The sequence below is a fragment of the Artemia franciscana genome, chromosome 15 (genome assembly GCF_032884065.1).
Source record: "Artemia franciscana chromosome 15, ASM3288406v1, whole genome shotgun sequence".
Taxonomy (NCBI): domain Eukaryota; kingdom Metazoa; phylum Arthropoda; class Branchiopoda; order Anostraca; family Artemiidae; genus Artemia; species Artemia franciscana.
This window is the reverse complement of record NC_088877.1, coordinates 35,766,075-35,791,207: the sequence shown is the minus strand read 5'-3', so window position 1 is coordinate 35,791,207 and position 25,133 is coordinate 35,766,075. Positions and strand designations below refer to the sequence as shown.

Below are 25,133 nucleotides of genomic sequence, written 5' to 3'. Positions count from 1 at the left end.
GGGGGAGGGGATAAAAACGAAACTACAAAACGCATTAAAAATTTCTTCATATTCAATTTCCTAGGTTCCTACGATTTGGACATATATTTTTTTTTTGGGGGGGGGGGGGGTCAAACACCCTAGCCCCCCTGGAAACGGCCTTGCTTATGACACTTAAAAGGTTCACATGTTCACTAGTGCTTCCCGGTGAAGCATGCGATGAAGCTTTCACCGTAGTAATCCTAAAATCAGAAACCGAGAAGGTGAAAACAAGGACAGAACTGACTGTTGTTCTATCTAAAACTACAGAAAAAAGAATAGACACACATCCCAAAACTAAATATTATTGAGGATAAAAACATTGACATAATGACAAGGACAAAACTATGAATATATTAATACTGAAAAACAAACGAAAAATACACAAGATAACAAAATTAAAACAATTATTAGCATAAGAATTTGTTTGTCAATTGGGGACCCCCCTCCTAGATTTTGAAGAATTGGCTCTTTTCTTATTATTTTTATTGAAAAAATTGTAAAATAAAAACACTTGTCATGAAAAAAAAATTTTTTTGAAAAAACAAAAAGACAATAAAAATTCCCTATTTAAAGGAAAATTTATTTGTTTGTATTTTCATGAAATATTTTTAAAATCCTTCCCCCACTACATTGTCGTGAACTTGCATTCCCACATAACAACATACAAATATAACAAGAACTTATTCTTGTTATACTACATCTGATGCGGCCGTACCGAGCAGGAATTTCCTGCTCACACAGCGTTCAAATTTTTTCCCTATTTGACATCTTTAATTTGGAAAACAACATTAGAAATATGACACTTTTCTGAAAAATGTCCTTAAGCTAAATAGCCCCCCTCCTCCCTTCGAAAATTGCCAATAGCAGCCCTTAGCTATTTCCTACTTTAACCTGACTTATTTTGTGTAACTCTCCGCCGTTTTGAAATGGACTTGTTAAGAGCCTCAGTATTCTCATCCCTACATGGGTAGACAAGTTAAAATTAAGAAGTAAAGGAACCTTAACATAGTAAAAGGAAGTTAAGGCGATACTGACATTATGGTGAAACAGGCAACGTTATCATTATTACAATTATTATTTATTGGAAATCCATCTTCATGTACAAAGAAAATAACGGAGCAAAACAATAAAAAAAAAAAAAAAAAAAAAAAAAAAAACTATGACAATGTAACTAGTGCAGAAGGAGTTGGTTTCAAGCATGTTTTGAAATCTTTTTGTGTTTTTTGATTTGTTTAACAACAGCTATTGTAACTATATTTAGACTATTTATGAGCTTTGAAGAGCGTGTCCAAACTGGATATTTCAGTACGTACTTTGGGAAACAGAAGAAAGTATATTTCTAATTTATCAGCGTGTGTAAGAATCCTCCAGAAAAGTGCAACGTATAGAATATGGGGTAGAAAAACAGTGTTGTACAGCGTTGACAGGTAACGGCAATTGAAACAAAGCTTAGCAGAGACTTCGGAAGCATGTGAAGCAGATATGAGGTGTTGGATGTATTATGTCAGGACATGACGAGCGTAAGAGATTGTATTTCCAATGGAAATGCCAAGACAAACAATTTGGTTGGACAGAAGGGTCTTTGAATTTCCAAGTACGATTACATCAGGAAGTGGGTCTTTGTAATTAGAAAGCACTAGGTTGAACTCTTCAGTGTTTAATTCAACACCAGATTTTAAGTATTCTGTTTGTAGTTTTTGGAAAGTTTCACAAATTTTGTCCAAGGTTCGGCTGAGGCTACAAATGTCATCAGCATAAGTGATTAAGGAGATATTGATACCAGAAAAAGCGCAAGGCATCTAACACTGGTCTTGAGCTTCGTGAACGTAATTATTGAAATATCAAGGTCAAGCAATGGCACCTTGCCTGGCTCCTTTTTCAACTGGTACAGTTCTGTCCAATGGCCTTGCCATCTCAACTTTCTTAATTATGATTTTAAATCGGACTCATAGCTTAGCTTTCGATGTTCCTTTGAAAGTTGATGATTGCCGGATTTGATCCTCTTTTAGCCGCCCTTAAAAGCATGAGGAGTTGAATCAGGAAGTCAGAGGTATGGCGACCATCATAACTTGCCAAGGCACGTAAACTACCAGTACAAGTAGGATCAAGCAGAGCATTAGTAACAACCTCAAGAGCGTCTGCACATTCAATGCTATGTTCAAAACCATATTGATGTGGAGGTGTGTAATATTTTTCTTTAAGCCTTTTTATGAACAGTAGTTCATTTAAGCTTGAACGAACTGGATGATACAGTTTTTGATATGAAAGATTTTTGATTGGTATGCATTGATTTTACCTCTCCCGTTTTTTTCTTTTGGGATAAAAGAAGGATCTCCCACATAGAATATTGACAGAAGCAAACCTTGTGTAAAAATCATGTGCAGCGGTATTGTGAGGTGCTCTAATATCTCTTGATCACCATTTTTTATATTTAGAGCGTGAATTCCATCTATGCCTCGTGACAGCTTTGGCTTGAGGTGCATAATAGCATCAGCCATAGTATCAGAGTCAGGGAATGCATGTAAAAATGGGTCAAGCTCTTCAACAAATTTCTGTTCAAGTTGGGGATTTGGTGGAGAGAGTCCGGCCTCAAAGACAGAATACCAATCGAATAAACGAATATCGAAAGCGGAAAATGAACTTTTGGGGATCCTTGGACGGAGTGACGACCGAAGCAAATGACGGTTATCTTTGCTTTTTCTTTGCTGTCTATCCTGTGATTTGTCCCGTGATCGCATTCAATCCATGTATGTAGCCAAACTTCGCTGAATCACGGGATTGAAAGGGACTTTGGTTTTCCTGCCATTTAGGAATTATTCCTAGATGGAGAGAATTCAATAGAACAGCATGAGATTCTACATGTGATAAAGCGACAAATATCTCTGCACAATACATATCAAGGAGAATCCGGTTAATTTAGCTGAGCCCTTATTTACAATTTTCCATTTCTTGCAATGTGAGCTACAAGTAGGATATTTTGAATTGTAAGTGACAAATCAAAATCGCCAAAACTCAGATATCGGTCCGTACTGAAAATAAGACAAAATATCTATGGAAACCTTATTATAAAGCAGTCAATAAAAATTAAGGAAATAATTTTAAAAAAACAATTTAAGAATATGTACATTTTTATTTATTATCCACGCCGCAATCATTTTGGGATTAGAGGTTAATTAAGTTTTATCTTCACTATGCATTTTCAGGTGAAGTCCGCCAAGTGATACAGCTTTTTGTTTACTGGACTTGATTTTTCCAAAAAAAAAATAATAATAATAAAAAATATACTTCAAACATCCTTGATTTTCAATTTAACTCTTAAAAAAACACCAATAGAGACTGGAGTTGGCAGCAAAAATTAGAAAGCACGGGCAACTTCGCCGGAAAAGGTAACATTGAAAATGTTGCTTGAGTCAGTATCTATCAATGGATATTATTCTCTCCCTTGAAAAAAATAAATTTGTATCTAATTGATGGTACCAACCTCTCTTTGTCTTAACAATCGTATTGTTCACTTCTTTTCGAAATGTGTGTGGTTATTTTTTCTTTTTTGTGTTATTGTTTATTTGTAGTTGTAGTGCTTTCTCTCGTTTTGTCCTCCTTTTTTCTCTTTTGTAATTGGGTAAAATTGTCACTAATGTTATTACTATTTATTACAATTGCTAATTTGTTCTTTCCTCTTCTTCTAATTTTATCTCCCAAAGAGATTTTCAGGATATCAATCAAATGCTATTTTATAAGATGCTTATTCTACAATTCCTTATTTTTCTGTTAAAACTCTTAACGCTTTCAAACATTTATTGAAGAATCTGTCGAAAATCTTCCAAAAGTTTAGGATATCAAGGTGCAGAAAATGGATGATGAGTTTTCTCTTGAATCTGTGCGTCAATTTATTATTATGCAAGGAGGAAAAACAACTAATCATGAGTTGGTTAGACATTTCAAAAAGTTTTTGACTGACCCAATTCAAAAAGGTGAGAAATTGAGAAGAAAACTGTTGTATATTATTCTAGGCGTGTATAGCATTGGGCTAGGCTACTATAGCTTGACACATTTTGCCTGTAAGTGCTCTTCAAATTTAGTATTTTGGCAAAGGTCAAGATTTGGAGAAATCCCTAAAAAATTATGAAAACTGACCAACTGGAAAACAATCATAAATACAAACTCACTTATCTCATTCCTAAGATTAAATCGATTCACTTCTCCCATCTCCTGCTCAGGAATGAATGTACAACAGTTTTGATCAATATATACCAGATTCCTTAACTGAAATAGGTGACAAGACAAAAGTAGGCCTTCCTGAATCATTGGTAAATTTTCTGGTTAACTCACTAATGAGATAGCTAGGAAATAGATATACCTTTAGAATCAAAATTTCATCCTTAATCCTATCTAAACTTTATAATTATTTGTATTAAAAATAACCTTTGTTTTAAGATACCATTAAAACAGTCCCTCTTGTTTCAACCCATGCACCCATAAACCAAATCAATTGCAATGAAACAAGAACCAGTAAAATAATATCTGAAATTAAAGAAAACAGTAAAATTTGTACTATTTAATATCTAGGATATTTCTACTAATCACATTACCATGTTTCCTTCCATTTTTATAGCCTATAATGTGAAAATAATTTTGAATAATATTTTGGTAAATTATGGATGCAATCATGGATTGAGATAAATTGCAAACTGTGAAGATAACCAGTTTAATACAGGAGCTATAATGTATGACTACATTGATGTAATGAAGAAGTACATTATTAGGGCTATACATAGGACTATCAGGTGAGGAGAGGATCAGGGCTGAACTTAAAGCTTTGATGCTCCTAGGCCCAAGCATTTTGCTACTCCATTTTGTCAGGATTTTTGGGGAAATCTCAAAAATTCAGCAATAGTAAAAGCACTGAGCAGATGACAAAATATGAGCCAAAAGTAATGAAAGAGAGGTGATACTAAATTCTCAGCTGCTATTCTTTGGAGATATCTGATAGTTTATAATTGGCCATGGAATTCCAGTGTTGTTTTAAAATTATTTTTCTGTGCATAGGCAGCATGGCAGCAATGAATCTGGCTCTTTGACAATAATTGACATCAGACTAGTTTTTGCCAAGAAAAACAATCACTCAGTGATAATTTTTCTGTGCACTCCAGGTCTGGGCCTATTGGTAAATCCAAGCCTTGAGAGGTTGCATTTGCAAGTGAATTGATTATGCTAGTATATTTTAAAAGAACATTTAAAAGAGAATCAAGTAATTGCCTATGTTCACCTTGTAGAATCTTGTTATATGCCTAGTCCTCTTTAAATTTTATTATTATTAGGCTATTTTAGAACAGTGAACAGCAAATGCTAAGATTTGACAAGAGAGAAAAGGCTGTTCCTTTACTCAACTAGCAAAGAAAAGAGTTGGCTAGCACTAATCAATTTTAAAGTGTAATGGGATAATTCACAGTAGCCAGTATGTTTATCTATCAGAGGAGTGGGCTTAAATAGAAGTACTGGGCTTTTACCTTAACTTAAATTGCACTTGTAATTGACTTGCAAGCTTCAGATATGCATCTGGTCTTAACCTTTACCAGCATATTGGAAACATGATTTTGACTTGCCAATATGAAATCATAATTTTGATTTCATATTGGCACTCTTTTTGTGTCCATTTGTATGGACTGTTTTGATGAACTTTGCTGTAAAGAAGACAGGAAACAGTATGAGAGGATATGTTATGTTATAAAAGATGTAACTCTCTTGTAGTTAGATTATATGATTGATTTTAATGTTATAGAAAAGTATATTTTTGGCAAAATGAATTAGCTTCTGGTGGATGTAAGAGTCCAGGGACCAACCAAGTAGATAGATTTGCTTACATTAATTGAGTTATTAGCAAGTATGATGGATGCACTGAACACCTGGAAAGCAGAAAAGCCAAAGTACTGTTATTTTTAAAGTGGAAAAACTTGGAGAAATAGAAAGATAGGCTTTTGGACTAAGATTAAAACTTTGGAAGCCACATTATTGATGGTATCTGGCTCTAAAATCAGTGTTTTACAAGGTCTAGGAAATGTTTCTAAAGGAGTTGTCTAAATATAGTTCTTTTAAGTACTCAATTGAATGATCATATATCAATCAATAGGCCTAAGCTGTATGAGACCTTTGGTTGATCCCACTTTCTAGGGCTGATTCCACTAAAGGCAAAGATGGTTGTGTTCATAAATGAAAGATGATTGATTTCCAACAATCCTTAAGTAATAGTCCAGGGTCAAGTTTTATGAACATTGTCGAATTTCTGGTACTAATGTGTAATAGCAAACACACTTAGTTCTTGATCTCTAATGAAACTGGTTTTCTGTGTCCACTTGGATATATTCAGCTTAGCTTGAGCAGGATAAATAGTATATATGCAGATATATTTTAATTACATATTTAATATATAGAGGCGGTTATTCTAGGTTAGTTTAGCTTAGATATTTAAGATGAGGCAGTCTGGGTGGCCAGCTTTCCATAATTATCTGTTATAGTTTCCATAACATTGTTACTAAAGTATTATATTTTCATCAAGTTTTGGTATATTTCATTATGATCAACCTAACTTCACTTCTTTGGTTTAGTCACTATAACACTTAAGTACTGAATTTCTGAATGAAAATAACAGAAAAGGATAGTTTCCGAAATGTAGGGGGAGGGGGAATTCTCACCCCCCCCCCCCAATGATATTCCTGTATTTGGGCACCAAAGGGGATGATGGAATCAAGACTTAACTTTTTTTTACCTTTTTAAAGTTGTGGTGGTATCATGGTATCTCACAGGGTTTGAATACTTCAATGCATCAAGTAATGTGCATCTGGGACCAAGGAAGCTGGCCCCATCGCAAATTTGTGCTGGGTTGTAACGTGCTGGTTTAGCTCTAAGGGAGTTTCTGACAGTGTTTTTGACATAACAATTATCTTATTTAATATACTAAATTAGAAAGTTTCGTTTTCTACATGGACAAAAATCAGCATAAGTAGTAGATTGAATTTTCAGTGAGATCAGTTCAAGAACTTATAATTAAATGTGGAAGTCTTATTTACAAAAAAAATTGTCAGCTTTTTCAGAAAATTAATACAATATAAATTATTGATCTGTTGGCCTTGATTATGAGATTGTGACATATTATGGGATTTTGTTTGTTTATATATATAAAGAAGAAAGGGTTTATTTATCAGCAGTAAACATAACAAAACCAGGGGCAGATCTAGAGCAAAATCTTTGGGGGGGGGGGCAAGGTGACAAGAATGCCAATGAGCAAAATCTTGGGGGGCCCAATATGGCAAAGGTGCCAATAATTGACCAAATTGACAAGTTCATCCTAAAAAAGAGTGAAAAAAGAAAAAAGACAGGCAAAGAGGGCACCAGAAAAATATTGGGGGGCAGGCCACCCCTGGCCTGCCCCCTTTATATCATCCTTTATATCAATAAAACTAGTACAGATCAATCAACTGATGATTTTTCCCTATGTTTGTAGGATTAAAGAGAACTAGCACTTTACTGAAAACACAAAACAATAGGCTATAGGGGTTTTGGTGTGGTAAATGTAAACCATTTAAGGACACTTATAACAGTATAATAGTATAATCGTTATTATAATAGTATAATCGTTTAATTTTGGCTCATTGAACAATGAGCTCAGTTCAATGATTGACTTTCATTTTGGATCTGAAAAGGACATTTCATGATTTTTTTTCAAACAGATCATGGTAACACACTGTAGTAAGGAGCGACACGGCTCAATAGTAAGCAAAACACTAAAAAACAGAATTTTGATACCAATAGTTACATCAAAAGAATCGCATTTTAATGCTGATTTTAAATATATAATTTTCATCAAGTTTAATTCTACCCATCAAAAGTTACGAGCCTGAGAAAATTTGCCTTATTTTAGAAAATAGGGGGAAACAACCTCTAAAAGTCTTAGAGTCTTGACGAAAATCACACCATCAGATTCAGCGTATCAGAGAACCCTACTTTAGAAGTTTCAAGCTCCTATCTATAAAAATGTGGAATTTTGTATTTTTTTTTGCCAGAAGACAGATCATGGATGTGTGTTTATTTGTTTTTTTCCCAGTGGTGATCGTATCGACCCAGTGGTCCTAGAATGTCGCAAGAGGGCTCATTCTAACGAAAATTAAAAGTTCTAGTGCCCTTTTAAGTGACCAAAAAATTGAAGGGCACCTAGGCCCCCTCCCACGCTCATGTTTTCCCCAAAGTCAACGGATCAAAATTTTGAGATAACCATTCTGTTCAGCTTAGTCGAAAACCTAATAATTATATCTTTGGGGACGACTTCATTCCCCACAGTCCCCGGGGGATTGGCTGCAAGTTTCAAACTTTGACCATTGTTTACACACAGTAATGGTTATTATGAAGTGTACAGACGTTTTAAGGGGGACTTTTTCGCGTTGGGGTGGGTATGGGTCAGGGGGAGGGGTTTACGTGGGAGGATCTTTCCATGGAGGAATTTGTCATGAGGGAAGAGAATTTCCATGAAGGGGACGCAGGATTTTCTAAAACTTAAAATGAACAGAAAATATTATGTATATAAGCGGGTTCGTCTCCTCCACAAGACCTTGCTCTTTACGCTAAAGTGTTATTAGTAATTTCAACTATTTATTCTACGGCCATTGTGATTCAGGGGTCATTCTTAAAGAATTGGAACAAAATTCAAGCTCTAGTGTAAAGAGCGAGGCATTGACGAGTTCGTATTGACGAACTCTATCATATACGTAATAGAAATACACAAATATTGAAGTTCATTACGTAAGTTAGTTCGTAAATTACGCATATTTATTACTAACAAAAATGTTCGTAAAAAAATAAGAAATTCTAGTTGCATTTTTAAGTAACCAAAAATTGGAGGGTAACTAGGCCTCCTCCCCCATCCCTACTGCAAGTAAGGAGCGACATTAAAACTTAAAACGAACAGAAATTGTTCCGTATATGAAAGGGGTTATCCCCTTCTCAACGCCTCGCTCTTTACGCTAAAGTTTTTTATTGTTTTAAAAAGTAGAGTTGTGACAAAGAGTCAAATTTTACCGTAAAGAGCTAGGCATTGAGGAAAGGGACAACCTCTTTCATACACGGAACAAGTTCTGTTCGTTTTAAGTTTTAATGTCGCTCCTTACTTTTATTAAAAAAAACTTGTTTTTTATTTAATTTGTGGACAAGTTTGAAGGGAAGGAATCTTATTAGTATTATGACTACAGACTCGCTTTAGAATTTGTATCACAACTTGAAATTCTCCTTTTTTTTTTAGAGAGAACTAACTGAATTTCTAGAGTTCATTTTACGGTTGATATGTTCTTCATTTCAACTAATACTAGGTGAAACTAAAATGTTACCTGATAAATCAATCCATTATTTTGTAAGCTGTTTAGTGAATTTAAATTATTATTTTTAGGCCTAAGTTTCTAAGATAATTTTAATCGTGTACTAAAGGTTACTGATATCACAGCTCCTGTAAGACTGAACGCGTTCTAGATTAGTTTGTTGTTGTGAGACTACTGATTTACTTTTGACTCCTAAATCAATATTCTTGTTTTTATACTTGACTTTTGTGTCTTCAGTAGAGTGCAAGTAGTACAGTAGAGTTCTGTAATCCTACAAACATATGGAAATATCACCAGTTGATTTATTTTCACTAGTTTTATTGATGTATGTTAGATAGACTGGGAAATCATAATTTTTGTTCGTTATAAGTTTCGACGTAGCTTTTTACTTCCCTCGAAAAAAAATTGGTTTTTTTTTAGATTAATGGAGTGACTCGGCCACTAGTAAACAACATTCTAAAAACGGAAATTGATAACAATAGATACATTAAATGAATTGGCTTTTTATGCTGATTCAGAATATGTAAAATTCGCCGAGTTCGATGTTACCCATCAAAAGCTAAGAGCTTCAGAAAATTTGCTCAGTCTTTGAAAAAGGGGGGAAATGCCCCAAAAGTCGAGTAATCTTAGCCAAAATCACACTGTCGGATTCCGCATATTAGAGAATTCTACTGTAGCGATTTCAAGCTTCTATCTACAAAATGTGGAATTTTTGTATTTTTTCGCCAGAAGGAAGGTCATGGATACGTGTTTATTTGGGTTTTTTGTCGTTTGCTTTATTGTGGTGATTGTATCAAACCAATGATACTAGAAGATCACGAAAAGGCTCATTCGAACGGAGATCAAATGTTCTAAGGCATCTGATCATCCGGGACTATTTCCAAACAGAAATAGTTTCTTTTATGAGGGAACTGCCCCTTCCTCAATCTGCTCTTTACGCTAAACTTTGACTCTTTGTCGCAATTCTTTAAGAAAGACTGCTCAAACATAGGGCCGTTAAATTTGAATAGGAACTATTTTGAAAGAAATCCAAGACTTCAGTGTAAAAAGTAAGGGTTGAGGAAGGGGCAGCTCCCCTCATACGGAATAATTTCTGTTTATTTTAAGTTTAAATATTGGTCCTTACTTTTAGTCCAAAAACTTTTTTTATTAATTTAACATCCTTAAGAGCTGACTAGTGGAAAACTTCGATTAAAAAGCTTAAGCTGGTCAATGCAATCAAAATGTCCCAAATTGTAAAAAAAATTGGATAGTACCATAAAATGTACGAATTGATCGTATTGTACCATTTCTCCAAGTTATACCAAAATCACTTTTATTGTACCGCGTTTGCAACGCAGGAAGGTTAGTTTTGCGGTTGGGTAATTTGTAGCAACCAATTATGTTTGGCTACCTAAGTTTAAAGATATTAATTTAAGATTTGAATTTAGTGTATACGATATTAAAACTTGAGTAAAATTTAAGTGGAAAGATTATTATGACACAGTGTTGACAGGAGAGATTTTATATACAAAAAAAAATGTTACTCGAAGGTAAGGGTGTGCCCACTTTCAGAAATCCTGTACCGTCTGGTGGCGCATCGTGATGATAGAAAACATGCCAAGCGGCGTGGAAGAGTCCGGTGCACGTGGCGTTCTGAGATATGCGCTAGGTGGCGGAAAGTGGATGCTCCCCGCTCAAAGCTTGTTTTGTGCACAATGTTTATTGGTCTGGAACAGTTTAGGCTTTATTTTATTCTTTGTCATTCACCATCAGAGGACTCCTACTAATGTCATTCTAGCTTCCATAACTATTCTTTTCAAACAGTTCGTGGTAATGAACTGTAGTAAGGAGCGGCCCGGTTCAATAGTAACCGAAACTCTAAAAAAATGGAATTTTGATACCAGTAGTTACATCAAAAGCATTGCATTTAAATGCTGATTTTAAATATATGAGTTTATCAAGATCAGTTATACCCATCAACAGTTACGAGCCTGAGAAAATTTGCATCATTTTAGAAAACAGGGGGAAACACCCCCTAAAAGTCATACAATCTTGTATGACGAAAATCACACCATCAGATTCAGCGTATCACAGAACCAGATTGTAGAAGTTTCAAGCTCCTATCTACAAAAATGTGAAACTTTGCATTTTTTGCCAGAAGACAGATCACGGATGCGTGTTTATTTGTTTGTTTTTTTGTTTGTTTTGTTGTTGTTGTTTTTTTCCCAGGGGTGATCGTATCGACTGAGTGGTCCTAGAGTGTCGCGAGAGGGCTCATCCTAACGGAAATTAAAAGCTAGAGTGCCCTTTTTAAGTGACCAAAAAATTGGAGGGCACCTAGGCCCCCTCCCAAGCTCATTTTTTCCCAAAAGTCACCGGATCAAAATTCTGAGATGGCCATTTTATTCACCATAGTCGAAAAACCTAATAACTATGTCTTTAGGGACGACTTACTCCCCCGCAGTCCCAGTGGGAGGGGCTGCAAATTAAAAACTTTGACCTGTGTTTACATATACTAATGGTTACTGGGAAGTGTACAGACGTTTTCAGGGGGATTTTTTTTGGTTTAGGGGGGAGAGTTGAGGGGGGGTCTACGTCGGAGGATATTTCCATAGAGAAACTCCTCATGGGGGAAGAGAATTTCAATGAAGGGGGTGCAGGATTTTCTAGCATTATTTGAAAAAACAATGAAAAAATACATATGAAAAGTTTTTTTTCTACTGAAAGTAAGGAGCAGCATTAAAACTTAAAACGAACAAAAATTATTATGCATATGAGGGGTTTACCTCCTCGTTATACCTCACTCTTTACGCTAAAGTATTTTTAGTAATTTCAACTATTTATTCTACGGCCTTTGTGATTCAGAGGTCATTCTAAAGGAATTGGGACAAAAGCTAAGCTTTAGTGTAAAGAGCGAGGTATCGACTAGGGTTGAACCCCCTCATATGCGCAATAAAACATACGAATAGAGATGGTCGTTACGTAAGTTAATTCGTAAGTTACGTATATTTTTTACCAATGAAAACGTTTGTAAAAAGTTGAAAGTTCTAGTTGCTTTTTTAAGTAATCAAAAACTTGGAGGGCTACTAGGCCTCCTCCCTCGCTCCTTTTTTCTCAAAATCCTCCGATTAATTAATATGCAAATTTTTTTTAATTATTTATGTGCGGAGAGCCAAGATCAAAACATGCATTAATTCAAAAACGCCCAGAAATTAAATAAAAAAACAAGTTTTATTAAATGAAAGTAAGGAGCAATATTAAAACTTAAAACGAACAGAAATTACTACGTATATGAAAGGAGCTTTTCCTCCTCAACATCCCGCTCTTTACGCTAAAGTTTCTTACTGTTTTAAAAATAGAGTTAAGAGAAAGAGTCAAACTTTAGCGTAAAGAGCGAGGCGTTGAGGAGGAAAAGCCCCTTTCATATACCGAGTAATTTATGTTCGTTTTAAGTTTTAATATTGCTCCTTACTTTCATTATAAAAACTTATTTTTTTTACTTAATTTTTAATTAACGGCAGTGGACTCTGGCATGAGTTATGCATTATTTGTTTTTGTGATTTACTGGTGTCTTGCTCTGCCTCTAATACGCCTCTTTCTCTGTCTCTAAGTCTAGCATCTGGCTTCATGTTCGTGCCTCCAGTGCTGCCTCAATTCCTCAGGTGCGCACGCAAGACCAAGTATATAACCCCTTAATTTTAGCTGTGTACATATTTTTTTCGAAGGATCTCATAAAAATCTTTTCTCTTTGCAAAATTGTTGTCCTTTTCCAGATGAAGCCCGTGCTCAATTTCGTGACTACGTAAATATACTGGCATCAGTGAAACAAGAAGGGGTAAGATTTTTATCTTCTTTTTCTTCCTTTAAAAGGGTGCCGACTATTGACAGAACGATTAAACTTTTTTAGATACCTTTTTTGTTGCCTAAATCTAGTTTTGCAGTTACGAAGTTTGCAAAATGGGTATAGCCTATACATTTATTACTTTATTTATTAGCAACATAAAGATAAAGAGGGAGATAGTAAGAAGAAACCTAAAAGCAGGAACTTGTAGTTAGAGACTATTTATTAAAAAGTGTCATGTGAGGATACATTTGCATTTGGGTCATAGGCTCTGAGGGTTGGGGGGATCCTTTCACTTTGGAACATTGGCCACTATTCCCCTCACTTCCCTCCTTTTTAGGTAATTTCGAAGACCACACTGCCTTTCCATGACGATAGATTACAGCTCGAATAGGAAGGAATAAATCCCTTTACTAGACAGTAAAAAAAAAGTCAACAAATATACTAGATATTTCGATCACATGTAGGCATACATCAATCATCAACATGTTCATCACATCATGGACATCGTCATCAACAGAAATTAGTATTTCTACTGATGACGATCACTTTAGGCTACATGCGATCAAAATATCCAGTATATTTTTTGATTTTTCCACTTTCTAATAAAAGGATTTATCCCTATTTGAACTGTTATTTATCTTCCCTCTTTTGTCCTCGGATCTAAATTTCACTGAATATTAAAAGAAATAATTTCAATAAATAATTTATTAACTAAATATTTCACTAGAATATTTAATATTAACGAATATATTGCTACCTATTATCAAATTCAAGTTCTTTGATTCATTCCATCACTTCTATTTATTGCAATGCGAATGGCATTGATAGTGACCAGAATTTGTGATTCAAACAGTTCGTGTGATTCAAACTGTAGTAAGGAGCGACCCGGCTCAATAGTAACCAAAACTCTAAAAAATGGAATTTTGATACCAATAGCTACATCAAAAGAATCGCATTTTAATGCTGATCTTAAATATATAAGTTTCATCAAGTTTAATCTTACCCATCAGAAGTCACGAGCATGAGAATATTTACCTTATTTTAGAAAATAGGAGGAAACAACCCGTAAAAGTCATAGAATCTTAACGAAAATCACATCATCAGATTCAGCGTATCAGAGAACCCTATTGTAGAAGTTTCAAGCTCCTATCTACAAAAATGTGGAATTCTGTATTTTTTGCCAGAAGACAGATCACGGATGCGTGTTTATTTATTATTATTATTTTTTTCCCACGGGTGATCGTATCGACCCAGTGGTCCTAGAATCTTGGAAGAGGGCTTATTCTAACGGAAATGAAAGTTCTAGTGCCCTTTTTAAGTGACCAAAAAATTGGAGGGCACCTAGGCCCCCTTCCACGCTAATTATTTTCCCAAAGTCACCGGATCAAAATTCTGAGATAGCCATTTTTGTTCAGCGTAGTAAACCTTATAACTATGTCTTTGGGGACGACTTACTCCCCCACAGTCCCGTGGGAGGGGCCACAAGTTACAAACTTTGACCAGTGCTTACATATAGTAATGGCTATTTGGAAGAGTACAGACGTTTTCTTGGGGATTTTTAGGTTGAGGGGGGGGGGATGAGAAGGGAAACTTTTTCTTGGAAGAATTTGTCATGGGGGAAGAAAAGTTTCATGAAGGGAGAGCAGGATTTTCTAGCATTATTTAAAAAAAAACAATGAAAAGATAAATATGAAAAAGTTTTTTTCAGATGAAAGTAAGGAGAAGCATTAAAACTTAAAATGGACAGAAATTATAACGTCTATGATGGGCTCACCTCCTTCTAATACCTCGCTCTTTACGCTAAAACATTTTTAGTAATTTCAACTATTTATTCTACGGCTTTTGTGATTCAGGGGTCATTCTTAAAAAATTGGGACAGGATTTAAGCTTTAGTGTAAAGAGCGAGGTACTGACGAGGGGGTGAATCCCTTCATATACGTAATAAAAACATGAGAATACAGAAGTTCGTTACGTAAGCTAATATGTGAGTTACGTATATCTTTTGCTAATAAACATTCGTCAAAAATTAAAAGTTCTAGTTGCCTTTTTAAGTAACCAAAAATCGGAGGGCAACTAGGCCTCCTCCTCTGCTCCTTTTTTCTCAAAATCATTCGATCAAAACTACGAGAAAGCCAATTAGTCAAAAAAATAAATATGCAAATTTCATTTTAATTATTCATATGCGGAGAGCCAAAATCAAAACATGCATTGATTCAAAAACGTTCAACATTAAAACTTAAAACGAACAGAAATTACTTCGTATATGAAAGGGCTGCTTCCTCATCAACGCCCCGCTCTTTACGCTGAAGTTTTTTACTGTTTTAAAAAGTAGAATTAAGAGAAAGAGTCAAACTTTAGCTTAAAAAGTGGTGCGTTGATGAGGAAGCAGCCCTTTCATATACGAAGTAATTTCTGTTCGTTTTAATTTTTAATGTCGCTCCTTACTTCCCGTTAAAAAGGCTTTTTTTTTATTTAATCTAACAGTTCGTGGTAACGAACTGTAGTAAGTAGAGACCCGGCTCAATAGTAAACGATACTCTAAAACACGGAATTTTGATGCTAAAAGATACATCAAAAGAATCGTATTTTTATGCTGATTCTAAATATATAAGTTTCAGCAAATCTAGTCTTTGTCATCAAAAGTTACGAGCCTGAGAAAATTTGCCTTATTTTGGAAAATAGGCGGAAACACCCCCTAAAAGTTATAGAATCTTAACGAAAATCACACCATCGCATTCGGCGTATCAGAGAACCCTACAGCAAAATTTTCAAGCTCCTATCTACAAAAATGTGGAATTTCGTACTTTTTGCCAGCAGACAAATCACGGGTGCGTGTTTATTTGTTTATTTTTTGTTTTTTTCTTTTCCCCAGGGGTCATTGTATCGACCAAATAGTCCTAGAATGTCGCAAGAGGGCTCATTCTAACGGAAATGAAAATTTCTAGTGCCCCTTTTAAGTGACCAAAAAATTGGAGGGCATCTAGGCCCCCTCCCTCGCTCATTTTTTCCCAAAGTCAACGGATCAAAATTTTGAGATAGCTATTTTGTTCCGCATAGTCAAAAACCATAATAACTATGTCTTTAGGAATGACTTTGACCATGACTTTGACCATACAAACTTTGACCATGTTTACATACAGTAATGGTTATTGGGAAGTGTACAGACGTTTTCAGGTGGATTTTTTTGGTTTGGGTGGTGGGGTCGAGGGGAAGGGGCTAAGCTTTCCTTGGAGGAATATGTCATGGGGGAAGAAAAATTCAATGAAAAGGGCGCAGGATTTTCTAGCATTACTATAAAAAAATGAAAAAATAAACATGAAAACGTTTTTTTTCAATTGAAAGTAAGGAGTACCATTGAAACTTAAAACGAACAGAGATTATTATGCATATGAGGGGTTCTAAAAATACTTTAGCATAAAGAGCGAGATATATAGGAGGAGATAAATACCTCGCTCTTTATGCGAAAGTATTTTTAGTAATTTCAACCATTTATTCTACGGCCTTTCTAATTCAGGGGTCATTCTTAAAGAATTGGGACAAAACTTACGATTTAGTGTAAAGAGCGAGGTATTAACGAAGGTACAAACCCCCTCGTATACATAATAAAAATATCTATATATATTTACGTTTTGTCTGTTACGCCAGATTATATCTTCTATATATATAAAAGAAAACAAACTAAAATGTAAAAACTGAAATTGCATAAATATTTCGAAATATTTTGACAATAGATTAAAGTAATTCGAAAAAAGAAAAATGGTTAAAAACTATAAAAAAACTAAAAGAAAAACTAAAAAAAAAAAATTGTCCCGGTGTCCCTGACGACCGGGACACAGGGAATATAAATGACGACCGCGACACTCAAAGAGAAATTACAGACTGGGACACCGGGACATAAATGACGACCGGGACACAGGGAAACAACAACAACGGGGACGCCGGGGGGCACAGGGGGATATATAAATGACGACGGGGACACAGGGAATGTTCGATTAGCAATCACCATCAACAAAGCTCAAGGGCAATCATTAGAATAATGGGGTATAGATCTGAATACAGTTTGTTTTTCCCATAGACAATTATATGTTGCATGTTCAAGAGTCGGTAAACCTGACAATCTATTTATATGCACAGACAATGGGACAGCCAAGAATGTTGTATATTCGCAAGTTTTACGTAGTCAAAAATATATATATATCTATCTATCTATATTCACAGGTGGGACACAGGGACACAACTACAATGGCGCGTAACTAATACGGCGCGTAACGACTTACGCGCGCGGGGGGGCGAAGCGCCCCCACCAACTAGGTGTTGGGGTGGCGCGAAGTGCCACCCCAACAGCTAGTTTAAAGTAATCTCCAAAATAGATTCCTATCTGCGCCCTTGTTTTTCTTATCCTCTCAGTAACTGACGTCATTTTGTTTTTTGTATAATATATTACAGAAATAAATATTAGACGATCACCATAATTAGGAGGGTGTGTGCGAGGATAAGATGGATCTCAAAAATTGGTTTGCTGTAGCCCTTTGTTATCTCTTTTCTCTCTCTCTCTTTTTTTTCTCTCTTGGCCAACTCAGATAGATATCTGCCCAACTGCCTTTTGGCTTTATTTTCTCTTATATGGCCGACTCAAAGACCTTAGAATACACACTAATAGCCCATTCAGACGCATTGGGAAACGCTCATAAACCGATCAGTACCATGGGAAAACCAATCTGTTTTGGGGCTAGGAATTTTTTCTAGTGTTCCTGTGGTAGCGATCGGTTTTTTCGTTTGTCGTCGAGCAATAATGAGCAAGAATTTTTGAAAGTCGAAAGCAGGTCAACTGTTTAAAAGTTTGAGATTTAGTGGTTCTTATTCAGATCCATCAATTTTTATCCCACACAAGTAATGCTTTTTATAAAGCTAACACGAAAAGGAAGATAATTGGCAAGAAATACACTTGACTTAGAGACTTGGCCTGTACAATTGTATGTTATCTGTGCTTTTAGGAAACCTTGGAAAAATTTAGGAAAATATTACATCTATCGTTTGAACACTTCTCTTCTCGTACCGATCGGCTTTTCTCATCGGTTTCCCCATGAGTCTGAATGGACCATAAATGAAACTATTTTAAGCCATGTATATCCGTCTTTTCTTGGTATTAAATAAAAAAAACAAGTTTTTTCAACTGAAAGTAAGGAGTGACATCAAAACTTAAAACGCACAGAAATTACTTCGTATATGAAAGAGGCTGCTTCCTCATCAACGCCCCGCTCTTTACGCTAAAGTTTGACTCTTTCTCTCAATTCTTCTTTTTAAAACAGTAAAAAACTTTAGCGTAAAGAGCGGGGCGTTGATGAGGAAGCAGCCTCTTTCATATACGAAGTAATTTCTGTGCGTTTTAAGTTTTATGAAAGAGTTTGACACTTCGTATATGAAAGAGGCTGCTTCCTCATCAACGCCCCGCTCTTTACGCTAAAGTTTGACTCTTTCTCTCAATTCTTCTTTTTAAAACAGTAAAAAACTTTAGCGTAAAGAGCGGGGCGTTGATGAGGAAGCAGCCTCTTTCATATACGAAGTAATTTCTGTGCGTTTTAAGTTTTAATGTCGCTCCTTACTTTCAGTTAAAAAAACTCGTTTTTTTTATTTAATTTCTGAACGTTTTTGAATCAATGCATGTTTTGATTTTGGCTCTCCGCAGAGGAATAATCAAAACGAAATTTGCATATTTTTTTTTTGGGGGGGGGGGCTAAATGGCTTTCTCATAATTTTGATCGAATGATTCTGAGAAAAAAAGAGAGGGAGCGAAGCCTAGTTGCCCTCCGATTTTTTGGTTAATTAAAAAGGCAACTAGAACTTTTAATTTTTTACGAATCTTTTTATTGGTAAAAGATTTACGTAACTTATAAATTAGCTTACGTAAAGAACTTTTGTATTCTCATGTTTTTATTACATATATGAGGGGATTCGCCCCATCGTCAGTACCTCGCTCTTTACACTAAAGCTTAAATTTTATCCCAATTCATTAAGAATGACCCCTGAATCACAAAAGCCGTAGAATAAATAGTTGAAATTACTAAAAATACTTTAGTGTAAAGAGCTAGGTATCATAAGGAGGTGAGCCCCTTATATGGGTAATAATTTCTGTTTGTTTTAAGTTTTATTGCTGTTCCTTACTTCCAGCTGAAAAAGCTTTTTCACATTTATTTTTTAATTTTTTTTAAATAATGCTAGTAAATCCTGATCTCCCTTCATGGAAGTTTTCTTCTCCCATGACAAATTCTCGATGGAAACTTCCCCCAGAATATCCCCCTCTTCTCAACCCCTCCCCCCAACCAAAAAAATCCTCCTGAAAACGCCTGTATACTTCCCAATAACCAATACTATATGTAAGCACAGGTCAAAGTTTGTAACTTGTTGCCCCTCCCACGGGGACTGTGGGGGAGTAAGTCGTCCCCAAAGACATACTTATAAGGTTTTTCGACTACGCTGAATAAAATGGCTATCTCAGAATTTTGATCCGTTGACTTTGGGAAAATAATTAGCGTGGGAGGGGGCCTAGGTGCCCTCCAATTGTTTTGGTCACTTAAAAAGGGCACTAGAACTTTTCATTTCCGTTAGAATGAGCCCTCTTGCAACATTCTAGGACAACTGGGTCAATACGATCACCCCTGGGAAAAAAAAAAAAACCAAAAAAACAAAAAAAACAAAAAAACAAATAAACACGCATCCGTGATCTGCCTTCTGGCAAAAAATGCAAAATGCCACATTTTTGTAGATAGGAGCTCGAAACTTCTACAATAGGGTTCTCTGATACGCTGAATCTGATGGTGTGATTTTCGTTAAGATTCTATGACTTTTAGGGGGTGTTTCCCCCTATTTTCTAATATAACGCAAATTTTCTCAGGCTCGTAACTTTTGATGGGTAAGACTAAACTTGATGAAACTTATATATTTAAAACCAGCATTAAAATGCGATTCTTTTGATATAGCTATTGGTATCAAAATTCCATTTTTTAGAGTTTTGGTTACTATTGAGCCGGGTCGCTCCTTACTACAGTTCGTTACCACGAACTGTTTGATTCTGAATATACCTTATATAACATTATATTGCTTATATCAGATAATTTAATACAAGGCAAGATAAGGCTAAAAAGGCAAGATTAGCTTATAAAGCTTGTTATTAAGTATATTATTTCGTTTGAAAGAATTTTATCATCTCACATCACTTTATTTACCAATCATGGTTAAACTTCATTTTTAGATGTAATCGATTATATATATATATATATATATATATATATATAATATATATATATATATATATATATATATATATATATATATATATATATATATATATATATATATATATATATATATATATATATATATATATATATATATATATATATATATATATATATATATATATATATATATATATATATATATATATATATATATATATATATATATATATATATATATATATATATATATATATATATATATATATATATGAACATTTTGCTGATTTCCAAGTCTGGAAGGCTTGAGGAAACCCGCTCTGGTGGACCTCTTCTTTAGAACGCGTCCTGGCCTGAATTTCGCTTTCATTATAGCCAGAGCCGTTCAAAGGGGGGGGGGCAACCAGGTCAGCTACACTGGGTGCTGCAGCTGGGGGTGCGGCTTTGGGTTGCCCATTTCGATCAACTTTTTCAGTTTGATTTTGTTTTTTTGCTTATATTTGAGACGGAAAGGGGCGCTGTAATTAATTTTACCCCTGGTGCCAGCAACCCTAGGAATGGCTTTGATTTTAGCCCTACAAATTGGAACTGAACCACATTATCCTTGCAGCTTATTTTTTGGTGTGATCAGTCTGACGAGAACCTAAGATTATCCTTAGACAATTCCTCCGGAAGAAATTTAACAAATGTTCCTCAGCCTTGACCACTTTTGGTACCTTAGCTTCGAAAATTCTATTTGTCTTGTAAAAAAAAGAATACATATTATTTATCATCCCATGCACGTACAGTTTTAATACAATGTTAAGATTCACATACCCTACAATAGTTAATGGGGTGCCATGATTAGTTATTTTATTGGATTTATTTTACAGAATGAAAAGTTCTTGGTGTTGAAAAAGAAATATGTTCACAATGAGGAACTTCCTCTAGCCACATCTGCTTCCTATGATTCGTTGGCCACTCTAGAACTTCAAGAGTGTTATACACCGCCGAGGTCTGATCCCTCCGCCAGATCCGCCAACAGTTTTGTGGAGAGTAGAACGTCACCCTTAAAGAATGTGCCCTCTTCCCGAAATCCGATTTGCCTCACAGACGATGAAGTGTTCAGCCTTGAGTTACAAAGTGAGGAAAAGGCTGTATCTGCACCCCCGAGAAAGAAACAGGTTTCAAGGACGACCGGGTGTGAGACACAAAATAAGGAGAATGAACCGGCTGCGCACCACTCTTCTAAGGTAATTTTTTTCTATTATTTTTTTTTCTATTTTTTTCTCTAAAGGGGGTTGTTATGATGATGTATACCTGCACACAGGTGTAAACAGAGGAACTTTCAATTGTCACATTGATTTGATTAAAATGAAGATATGCAGGAGTCTCGGTATTTTAAGGAAACTCAAACATATTTTCCCTGGATCTATTTTGGAAATCCTTTTTCACTCCTTGATCCGATCTTACGTTTCCTACTGTCCAATAGTATGGATGTCAACCTTTCCTTCACTGTTAAACCACTTTCTAAGGTTTATAATAAAGCTAGAAACCTCATTAAGGAAACTAACCGTTCAAGAGTTATCCCATTGCTTGATCTCGAGTCACTGTATATTCTTTCGTGTGCATGTTTTACTTTTTCTCAGCTTCATGGTGACCTCCCCCGTCCCCTAAGTGTTCAGCCATCTTTCACCTCTGATCAGAATAATTATAAGCTTCGCAATACCGAAAATCATATTCAAGTTCCTTTTACTCCTTGTGTAAGGTCAGACTTTAATCCTTTAATTGCGAGTTATATTGTATGGAATAAGTTGCCCGAATCAGCTCGAAGGTGCCACTCATTCGGTTTGTTCAAAAAAATTATTAAAAATTCATTGGCTTCTTAGAAATTATTTTATCTCTTTTTATATGTGTATATGCGTGTATGTATGCATATATGTTTCCTTATTATTTCATTGGAGTCTATTTTATTTTATCTACAGATCTACATAATTAATTTAGTCTATTCAATCTATTAGTCTATTTAGTTTTGTTTTCTATAGTCTTTCATTTTATTTATATTTTCCTCTCTTCTCCTTTTTGCTGTTCTCTCTGTGAGTAAGTGATTATTTTTTTTTTCTTCTCTGAGTAAGTGGCTCGTTCATTTTCCCCTTTTTTACAGGCCAAAGAGCCTTTGGGGAAATAGTAAAATGTAATATTGTATGTGTGTTTCGTGATGAATATATCTTATCTTATCTTACAGATTTAAGATCCATTTACATGGGGCTTGGTTCAAGGAACCCCCCTCCTTAGTAAAAATTGAAATTGAACCTATGCATTTGTCTTTCCAATTTTGTTTTGGACACATATTACTGATGTAGCATCTGGCACAAAAGGAGATATACAAAAGATTACTTTTGGTGCTTTGAAATTGAGAACAATTTTTTTTTTCATAATCTGTGGAACCAAGGAGTGACTCCCAAGCTACTGCATTGTAGTTTTGCTCTGGAAGCTATTAGTGCATTTAGAATCATCATTATTTGGCACAAAAATAAGTTAAGAACTGTTTTTTAAGTTTTGAAATTTAGAACAAAACTTGTTTTTTTTATTTTGGAGCTTATTCAGTGACTCCCAAAACATTCCATTCCAGTTTTGCTTTGAAAGCTATTATTGCGTTTAGTTGAATCATTTTTTATGCCTCTAAGAGCTTCAATTAAGAGAAAACAAGGAGCAATTAATTTACATTAGTAATTAACATCAGTAGACAGGATTTGGAGTCGACGCCATTTTAATAAAGTCACAATCAGAATATCATGACATCACATTCATCAATCAATAAGAACCCCATTTCAGGACAAAACAAACGATTCTTGTCTTATCGGAAGACAAGTCTGCCCTGTTATATTTCTTTGGTCGGCCTTTTTATCGCCGCAACTATAATGACGCTGTAGTTTTTTTTCATCTATCTTGAGATTGAAACAAAACCGCGTAAAGTTGAGACATTATTCAATGTCTTTTACTAGTAGACCGGTTGGCTGAAGTGGGTTGAATTTGGGTAATTACAGGTAGAAGTACACCTTAGTTCTTAGTCTATTTGTTCTTAGAGGCACCATAAACTGACTTTTTGTTTCAAGAATGATATTTCCGGAATTTATGCAAAAAAAGTTGCAAAATGGACCTACTTCACGGGGACTTGGCCAGGATCTCTTCAAGAGGGAGGGGAACTATAATAGAGTATTGAATAAATTATCGAGGGGTTGTCCAATTTCAAATTTGTGTTGGACTTCCCTGAAGTATTGATGATAGGACTGTTTTAAAAAGATATTAAATGAAAAAAACAAGTTTTTTTAACTGAAAGTAAGGAGCGACATTAAAACTTAAAACGAACAGAAATTACTCCGTGTATGAAAGGGGCTGTTCCTCCCTCAACGTCCCGCTCTTTACGCTAAAGTTTTACTCTTTCTCTCAATTCTACTTTATTAAACACTAGCGTAAAGAGCGGGGCGTTGAGGAAGAAAAGCCCCTTTCATATACGGAGTAATTTCTGTTCGTTTTAAGTTTTAATGTTGCTCCTTAGTTTCATTTTAAAAGAACGTGTTTTTTTAAATTTAATTTCTGGATGTTTTTGAATTAATACATGTTTTGATCTTGGCTCTCCGCACATAAATAATTAAAACAAATTTACATATTTTTTTTTTTGGCTAAATGGCTTTCTCATAGTTTTAATCGGAAGGTTCTGAGAAAAAAAGGAGCTAGAGAGCAGGCCTAGTTGCCCTCCAATTTTTCGATTAGGCTACTTAAAAAGGCAACTAGAACTTTTAATTTTTTTACGAACGTTTTCATTAGTAAAAAATATACGTAACTTACGAATTAACTTACGTAACGAACTTCTATATTCGTATGTTTTTATTGCGTATATGAGAGGGTTCACGCCTCGTCGATACCTCGCTCTTTACACTAAAGCTTAAATTTTGTCCCAATTCCTTAAGAATGACCTCTGAATCACAAAGGCCGTAGGATAAATAGTTGAAATTACCGAAAATACTTTAGTGTAAAGAGTGAGATATTACGAGGAGGTAAACCCCTCATATGCGTAAAATTTTTTGTTCGTTTCTACTTTTAATGCTGCTCCTTACTTTCAGTAGAAAAAACTTTTCATATTGATTTTTTCATTGTTTTTTCAAATAATGCTAGAAAATCCTGCGCCCCTTCATTGTAATTCTCCCCCCCATGAGAAGTTCCTCCATGGAAATATCCTCCCGCGTAACCCCTCCCCCTCTCGACCCCTCTCCCCGCTAAACAAAAAAAAAAACAACCTGAAAACGTCTGTACACTTCCCAATAACCATTACTATATGTAAACACAGGTCAAAGTTTGTAACTTGCAGCCCCTCCCACGGGGACTTCGGGGGAGTAAGTCATCCCAAAAGACATAGTTATTAGGTTTTTCGACTATGATGAATAAAATGGCTATCTCAGAATTTTGATCCAGTGACTTTGGGGAAAAATGAGCGTGGGAGGGGGCCTAGGTGCCCTCCAAATTTTTTGGTCACTTAAAAAGGGCACTAGAATTTTTAGTTTCCGTTAGAATGAGCCCTTTCGTGACATTCTAGGATAACTGAGTCGATACGATCACCCCTGGGAAAAAAAAAAAAAAACAAATAAACACGCATCCGTGATCTGTCTTCTGGCAAAAAATGCGAAATTCCACATTTTTGTAGATAGGAGCTTG

General features: G+C 35.2%; 1 protein-coding gene across 1 annotated transcript in view; it reads left to right on the top strand.

Annotated features, from left to right (window-relative positions):
* The first annotated feature begins 3,801 nt into the window (after positions 1–3,801).
* Positions 3,802–25,133, top strand: part of LOC136036414 (ankyrin repeat domain-containing protein SOWAHA-like) — a 102,150-nt gene continuing 80,818 nt past the window's right edge. The window contains exons 1-3 of the mRNA XM_065718630.1: positions 3,802–3,992; positions 13,136–13,197; positions 21,314–21,673. Of these exons, the coding sequence (XP_065574702.1) occupies positions 3,872–3,992; positions 13,136–13,197; positions 21,314–21,673 (543 nt within the window). The 5' untranslated portion in view covers positions 3,802–3,871. The remainder of the gene's footprint in view (positions 3,993–13,135; positions 13,198–21,313; positions 21,674–25,133) is intronic.